General features: G+C 40.2%; 1 protein-coding gene across 1 annotated transcript in view; it reads left to right on the top strand.

Moving 5' to 3' along the window:
* The window catches only part of ANKRD31 (ankyrin repeat domain 31), a 150344-nt gene that overhangs the window by 44978 nt on the left and 96477 nt on the right, over positions 1 to 8889 (top strand). The window contains exons 9-10 of the mRNA XM_014549846.1: positions 2663 to 2772; positions 6997 to 7152. Coding sequence (XP_014405332.1) covers positions 2663 to 2772; positions 6997 to 7152 — 266 coding nt within the window. The remainder of the gene's footprint in view (positions 1 to 2662; positions 2773 to 6996; positions 7153 to 8889) is intronic.

Raw genomic sequence — 8889 nt, 5'->3', positions numbered from 1 at the left:
ACTGCGCCTCCTCTGAGTCTCGGTATGCTTTTCTCTTTCCTTCTAGTTGTAGAATTTCCACTCAGCCAGCCTTCCAATGTTATTTTTTAAAGAAATAGAACTAAAAAAAAAAAATCACCATATTTGTATGGAACCACAAAAGACTCAAAATAGCCAAAGCAATTCTGAAAGAAAGAAAAAAAAGGATAAAGTGGGAGGTATCACACTCCCTAACTTCAAATTATACTACAATTAGTTTGAGACACTAATCAAAACAGCATGGTATTGGCAGAAAAACAGACACATAGACCAATGGAACAGAATTGAGAGCCCAGGAATAAATGTGAACAAATAATTTTTTACAAAGAAGCCAAAAACACAATGGAGAAAATGAAGCTTCTTCAATAAACAGTGCTGGGAAAATTGGAAACCACATACAAAAAAATGAAACTACACTACTATTTGTCACCATATACAAAGATCTATTTGTGTTATAACTAGAAGTGTAAACCTTGTGACCACCTTCACCCATTTTATCCACTGATCCTACAACCACCAATCTGTTCTCTGTATCTATGAGTTTGGGGTTTTTTTTAGATTTCATATATAAGGAGATCATATGGTCTTTGTCTTTCTCTGTCTGACTTATTTCACTTAACAATACCCACAGGGTCCATCCATGTTGTAAAAAATGACAGGTTTTGCCCTAGCTGGTTTGGCTCAGTGGATAAAGCATTGGTCTGCAGACTGAAGAGTTCCAGGTTCGATTCCAGTCAAGGGCACATGCCTGGTTTGTGGGAGACAGCCGATCAATCAATGATTCTCTCTCATCATTGATGTCTCTCTCTCTCTCTCTCTCTCTCTCTCTCTCTCTTTCTCTCTCTCTCTCTTCCCCTCTCTCTCCCTCTCTTCTTCTCTCCCTCTCTCCCTTCCTCTCTGAAATCAATTTTTAAAAAAAGGCAGGGTGTTTTGTTTTTTCCTTTCTATGACTGAATGATATTCTGTTCTATATGTATACCACATTTTCTTTATCAAGTCATCCAACAATATAGATTGCTTTTCATGTCTTGGCTATTGTAAATAATGTTGCAATGAACATGAAGGTGCAGATACCTTTTCAAGATCGTGATTTTGTTTCCTTTGGATAAATACCTGGAAGCGGAATTGCTGGATCATGTGGTAGTTTCATTTTTAATTTTTTTTTTAGGAAACTCCATTCTGTTTTCTGTAGTGGCTGCACCAATTTATATTCCCAACAACAGTGCACAACCATTCCCTTTTCTATCTGCTCACCAATACTTGCTATTTCTTGTCTTTTGATAATAGCTATTCCACAGGTATAAGGTGCTATCTCATTGTGGTTTTGATTTGCATTTCCTTGATGGTTAGTAATGTTGAGTACCTTTACATATAACTCATGTACATCCATTGGCCATTTGGATGTCTTTTTTTGAAAAAGGTCCTTTTAATTCCTCTCCCATTTAAAAAATATGTTTTTTTAATTGATTTTTCAAACAAGCAGCAGCCACCTCAGTACACCCCATACATCTTGCTAAGTGGTACCAGAGAGAGGAAGAGAGGGGGATAGAGAGATTGAAACATCAATGAGAAACATCATTGATCGGCTGCCTCCTACATGTCCCCTATTGGGGATCGAGCCCGCAACCTGGGCATGTGCCCTCACTGGGAATTGAACTGGTGACCTCTTGGTTCCTGGGTCAATGTTCAACCGCTTAGCTGCACTGGCCAGGACCTCTCCCATTTTTAAATCATATTTTATTGGCTATTGAGTTGTATGTTTATATATTTTGGATTTTAACCCCCTTATCAGATATATGATTTGCAGATATTTTCTTCCATTCAGTAGGTTGCCTTTTCATTTTATTGATGGTTTCCTTTGCTCTGCAGAAGGTTTGTGTAGTTCCACTTGCTTGTTTTTGTTGCCTTTGCTTTTGGTGTTAATTTCAAAAATAATTGCCAAGACTAGTGTGAAAGTGCTTACCCCTATGTTTTTTCCTATGAGCTTTATGGTTTTAGGTCATACTCTCAAATCTTTAATCCATTTTGAGCTAATTTTTGGGTATGGTGTAGGATCATGATCCACTTTTATTCTTTTGCATGTGGCGGTCCAGTTTTCCCAATACCATTTATTGAAGAGACTATCTTTTCTCCATTGCACATTCTTGGCTCCTTTATCATAAATTAATTGATGCATGATTAGGTTTATTTCCAGGCTTCCTATTATCTGCATGTCTGCTTTTATGCCAATATTTTGCAGCTTTTGATCAGTGCCATACCACATGGCAAGTTCTTTTTCTTGCAAAGAGCCTGCCTCTTTTTCCCTAGAAGGTAAATAGAGTGGATAGTCGCATGTCAACTTGGAGAGTGAGGGGCAAGAGACTCAGAATACACTTGCAGGTGACTTCCCCTAAAGGAGAGAAGCACACAGGTGCCACAAAGAATAGGCTAGAAACTATAGTGACTAGCATACCTGCCACAGATTTATCCGCTGTTTTCTCAGGAGCCATCTCCTTATTTAAAATTGCTGTGCTGCTTGGCAACAGCTCAGTAAAATACCTTTGAGTTTTAAAAATTTAGAATTTGATATGGGTTTCTGTGAATGGTTATAAAGGACATGAGAATAATTTTAAAAAATAATTTTTTTAAAAATTTATTTTTCAAGAATGCAGGGTACTGCTTTAATGATTGAAGGTAAAAGGAAGAATATGCATTCATCCAGACTGAAGAGTGAAGAACAAATCTGGAAAAATGGAAAAATTAAGAGACAGAAAGGTGAGGAATATTTTATTTCTTTAAGTAGTTACTTACAGAAACATAGAATTCTGGTACTAAAAAAGATTTAAAGATTATCTATCTCAACGTTTTCATTTTACTGATGAGGCAATTCAAGGAGGTAGGTTAAGGATTTTTCCCAGCTATGCACAACTCATCAGTAGCATAATTAGGACTTGATCCTGAACTTTTGGCTCATAGGCTGGTATTTTTTCTATACTTATTGGAGAGAATAGTTTTAGAACCCTTTTAAAACTTAGATGTCTGACTTACGTTAATTACATAAAAGGGATATATTGGCTATAGAGGTCATCCCTGAAAAGTGAGCTGTCCCAGCACCATAACAGACCCCTAGTGCAGGGTTCCAGAGCTGGGAAGAGAAGTCCCCATACTTCAGGCTGTAAAAACCATCAGGGGTTGTACCTGAGTGACATGGAAGCTGCTGGAGTCCCAGGCAGTTCCTCTTAAAGGGCCCACTCATTAACTTATTTGGACTTACTCCCTCTGAGCTACCTCATTGAGGCAGCAGCTTGAAAAGAACCAGGGACATAAGGGAGTAACTAATTATCTGGAATCAGTGCAAAAGCTTCTGGAGAAGCTTTCTTCCAGACAAAAGTGCTGGCAGAGCCACTGTTCCTTTGCTGAGCCCTTCCCCAACAGAACCGACAGGCGGTGACATATCTGAGTCTCCATCCTGGTGATTCCCTGAGATCCTACCCTACCCAACTTGGGGGCTCATTCAAGCCGTTTCCAGTGGCTTTTCCATACAACTCTCCTCTCTACAGACTTTCCTAAAATCTTTCAAACAAGCAGCAGCCACCTCGGTACACCCCATACATCTTGCTAAGTGGTACCAGACCTGGCACTAGTAGCAGCCTGCCTTAGTTCAGAGCTTGGCCTCTCCTGAGTACCTCCAAACCCAAAACAAGTAGCAGCCTTCTGCAGATCACTCTGTAGCTTATGCCAGGTGGCCCCATGAAGGTACTGGCACCTCCTGGGAGGCCCCAGAGCCAGTGCACCCATTGGACAGCTTCAAACCATGCCAGATTACAACGCTACCACCTCCATTAGTGACACACTCAAGGGGCAGACTCAGTGAGCACCAAAGCCCCACTGAAGCAAGTCCTGCTCTGTAGGGTCAACTTTTGCACAGCAGCTCTTCTGCTGTAGTCACAGCTGGTCCTCACAGCCAATTGGCCTAGGGGTCAATTCCTCTCAGTGATGCCAACAGCAGTCAAGGCTCAACTACAACAGCACAGTGCACACAGCCCACACAGGGATGCACCTAAAGTGCCCAGCTCAGGTGACTGAGGAGATGAGCCATTGGACCCTCAGGACACCTAACACAAAGCCACTCTATTAAGACCAAGAGACATACCAACTCTACCTAATACATAGAAATAAACACAGAGAAGCAGCAAAATGTGTAGAAAAAGAAACATGTTGCAGTGAAAGAATGGGAGAAATCTCTAGAAAAAGAACTAAATGAAATGGAAGCAAGCAAACTACCAGATATGGAGTTTAAAACAATGGTTATAAGGATGCTCAAGGAACTTAGGAAGAAATTCAAGTAACTTAGTGAAACTTAAAACACCATGACAAAGGACATTGGAATCATAGAAAAGAACCAGTCAGAAATGAAGGATACACTAACTGAAATGAAGAATCAACAGTAGAATAGATGATGCCTAGAATCAAATCAATGATTTGGAATATGAGGAAGCCAAAAATGCCCAATCAGAACAACAAAAAGAAAAAAGAATCCAAAAATAAGAAGATAGTTTAATTCCAACACCCATTTTTGATAAAAACTCTCAGCAAGGTGGGAATAGAAGGATCATACCTCAACATAATAAAAGCCATATATGATAGACCCACAGCCAACATCATACTCAATGGACAAAAACTAACACTTTTCCCCTAAGAACAGGAACAAGACAGGGATGCCCACTCTCACCACTCCTGTTCGATATAGTACTGGAAGTATTAGCCATTGCAATTAGACAAGAAGAAGAAATAAAAGGCATCCAAATTGGAAAAGAAGAAGTAAAACTGTCCTTATTTGCAGATGACATGATATTATACATAAAAAACCCTAAAGACTCCATCAAAAAACTATTAGACTTAATAAAAGAATAAAGTATTACAAAGGGTATTATATATGTGTCCTTTTTTATCTCCGCCCTTGACAATCCCCTGGCCTCCCCTACCCCCCAGTGTCTTATGTCCATTGGTTTTGCTTATATGCATGCATACAAGTCCTTCGGTTGATCTCTTACCCCCTTCCCTCCTGCCCCCCAACCCTCCCCAGCCTTCCCGCTGCAGTTTGACAATCTGTTTGAGGCAGCTCTGCCTCTGTATCTATTATTGTTCAAAAGTTTGTAATGGTCTCTATTATCCATGAATGTGTGAGATCATGTGGTATTTTTCCTTCATTGACTGGCTTATTTCACTTAGCATAATGCTCTCCAGTTCCATCCATGCTGTTGCAAATGGTAAGAGTTCCTTCTTTTTTACAGCAGCATAGTATTCCATCGTGTAGATGTACCACAGTTTTCTAATCCATTCATCTACTGATGGGCACTTAGGCTGTTTCCAAATCTTAGCTATGGTGAATTGTGCTGCTATGAACATAGGGGTGCATATATCCTTTCTGATTGGTGTTTTTGGTTTCTTGGGATATATTCCTAGAAGTGGGATCACAGGGTCAAATGGGAGTTCCATTTCCAGCTTTTTGAGGAAACTCCATACTGTCTTCCATAGTGGCTGCACCAGTCTGCATTCCCACCAGCAGTGCATGAGTGTTCCTTTTTCTCCACATCCTCTCCAGCACTTGTCGTTTGTTGATTTGTTGATGATAGCCATTCTGACAGGTGTGAGATGGTACCTCATTGTTGTTTTGATTTGCATCTCTCGGATGATTAGCGGCTTTGAGCATGTTTTCATATGTCTCTTGGCTTTCTGAATGTCCTCTTTTGAAAGGTGTCTATTTAGGTCCTTTGCCCATTTTTTGATTGGATTGTTTATTTTCCTTTTGTTAAGTTGTATGAGTTCCCTATAGATTTTGGAGATTAGGCCCTTATCAGAAATCAACAAATGACAAGTGCTGGAGAGGATGTGGAGAAAAAGGAACACTTGTGCACTGCTGGTGGGAATGCAGACTGGTGCAGCCACTATGGAAGACAGTATGGAGTTTCCTCAAAAAACAAAACATGGAACTCCCATTTGACCCTGTGATCCCACTTCTAGGAATATATCCCAAGAAACCAGAAACACCAATCAGAAAGGATATGTGCACCCATATGTTCATAGCAGCACAATTCACCATAGCTAAGATCTGGAAACAGCCTAAGTGCCCATCAGTAGATGAATGGATTAGAAAACTGTGGTACATCTACACGATGGAATACTATGCTGCTGTAAAAAAGAAGGAACTCTTACCATTTGCAACGGCATGGATGGAACTGGAGAGCATTATGCTAAGTGAAATAAGCCAGTCAATGAAGGAAAAACACCACATGATCTCACTCACTCATGGATAATAAAGACCATTATAAACTTATGAACAAAAATAGATACAGAGGCAGAGCTGCCTCGAACAGACTGTCAAACTGCAGCAGGAAAGCCGGGTAGGGTTGAGGGGCGGGAGGGGAGGGTGGTAAGAGATCAACCGAAGGACTTGTATGCATGCATATAAGCATAACCAATGGATATAAGACACTGGGGGGTAGGGGAGGCCGGGGAAATGTTAAGGGCGGGGGAAAAAAGGAGACATATGTAATACTCTTTGTAATACTTTAAGCAATAAGACAATTGAAAAAAAAAAAAGAGGATAGTGTAAGGAGCCTCAGATACAACTTCAAGTGTACCAACATGCACATCATGGTGGTGCCAGGAGAAGAGAGGGAGCAAGAAATTAAAAACTTATTCTCAACAATAAAGGTTTTAAAAATAAAGAAAATCTGTTAATCTTCTCATATATGCACCTTTCATGGGTTTCAATCAACATAAACTGCTCAGATGATTTATAACTTCAAATTAATGTTTGTCTCCTTCATCTTATTTCATGTAGATGTTATAGTTGGGTTAATCGATTAAATACTCTTTCATAATACAGTGTACATCTATTCCAATGACTGGATTCACTGTGTCATCTGTATTCCTCCTGATTTTCAAGTAAGGATTACTATTTTTTGTTTTCTTTTGTTCCTTCCCTCTTTTTAGAAAAAATGAAGATGAATAACATACCTCTTTCTCTCATTAACCGGAGAAACATTTTTGGAGAGAATTTACTGTATAAGGCTGCTCTTCTCAATGACTTTCATCTTGTTCATCAGTGTATTGAAAAAGGAGGAAATGTTAATCAAACAAGTTATGCTGGTAAGTTGGGGTTACCACCCACAGTTATTTTGAAAGTGGTTTGTAGTTTTAGATTAGTTACTACTATGAAAGTATGGTAAAGTGAGCCTAAGGCAAGTCTCAAACAAAAAGCTTCCAGGTAATTTTCCTGCACAGGTACTGTTCAACATCATCTCCCAGGGAAGTGGGAAGTGGAGGGAGCAAGAGAAGAGCATTACATTTCATCTTCAGTGATTATGCCTGCCTGGGGCCCACCGGGTAGGCTGTGTGCAGTGGCATTACAGAGAAGGATGGATCCTGAGGCTGGCTTGCTGCCTTTGCCTGGGCATTGTTCCTATGCACCTCATCTCTGAGTGGAAAATGAGGTCAAAAGCTGAAAGAAGCTAATGGTACACTGAACTTGGGAGAGGCTGATGATAAAATGAAAGATGTACAGAAGTAGCAGTGGCCAGGGAAATGGGTCAAAAACTAAATATTAGAACAAAATATTCTAGCACCCCTGTATACATTGTTTTTTGGAGCTCTGTGTCAGAAACCAGAAGATAGAGACCAATATTTCATATTATTTCACATTTACCCATCTAACAATCTCTTCGTTCATCAATCAATCCATCTTTATGTTGATATATTTCAAAGAAAGTTATAGATAGTATATTTTACCACTAAAGACCTCAGCATAAATGTCATTAATTACAGTTCAGTAGTTTTTTTCTTTGAGATAAAGTTTTATACAGTGAAATGTCAAATCTTAAATATACCATTTGATGAATTTTGACATAGACATTCACCTGTGTAACCCAAACCTCTAAGAGAGAGAATATCACCATCATCCTATGCCGGAGGCTGGTTTATCCTTGCTGCTTGACACAGTCGCTGCAGGGAAGAAACATCTGCACAGCATATGTTTCAAGGGACCTGGCATATATGGCATACTGTTCTTAATATGTTTGCTCCCCTTCTTAGTGCTATGTGTTTTAACCAAGGTCACCTCTCTGAGAAAGGTTGTTTCCCCAGGTGGGGATTTTCCCCTGGAGTTAGGGATTGACAGGACTAAGGAAGGGAATAAAACCGCTTAACTAAGTGCCAGGCAGGTAAATAATCACTTTAACTATGAACAATCATGCTTAAGCTACATAATCTTTACTTAGGATAATCTCCTTCAGTTACTTCCTTGTAGCTTAACAGAACAGTAGAGTAGTGACCTTGGAATGGAGATAAGAAACGCCCTAACCTTTGGAATAGAATGGATAGGATTAAAATCAACTGGTATAAATACAGATGTAACAGGAGAATAAAGACAGAACTAGGCTGGAGAACCTGGCTGGAGAACCTGGCCAGAGAACCTGACTAGGATGCTGATCAACTGAACGCTGTCTCCGTGTCATTCCTTTTTGGCCGACTCCGTCCACACCTTTGGGAACTCCTGGACCTGCTGGGGCTGGACCCCAACAATCCTAGAAAGTTCCCTCATGTCTTTTCCCAGTTATTCCCCACCCCCAGTCTCTGGAAGCCACTACTGTTCTGATATTTTTCACCATAAGTTAATTTTGCCTCTTTAATCTACACTAATAAAAGAGAAACATGGTAATTGGCGTACGACCGCTACCCTTCCCATTGGCTAATCAGCATATCCTTATGCAAATTAACTGTCAGCCAAGATGGCGGCCGGCAGCCAGGCAGCTGGAAGCGAACATGAGGCTTCCTTGCTTCAGTGACTGCAGACTCCAACGTTGCCGGCCTCTGAGTTGCAACTCTAAG

Source organism: Myotis brandtii, unplaced genomic scaffold (genome assembly GCF_000412655.1).
Source record: "Myotis brandtii unplaced genomic scaffold, ASM41265v1 scaffold115, whole genome shotgun sequence".
NCBI classification, from domain to species: domain Eukaryota; kingdom Metazoa; phylum Chordata; class Mammalia; order Chiroptera; family Vespertilionidae; genus Myotis; species Myotis brandtii.
This window is presented reverse-complemented; position numbering and strand designations above follow the sequence as displayed.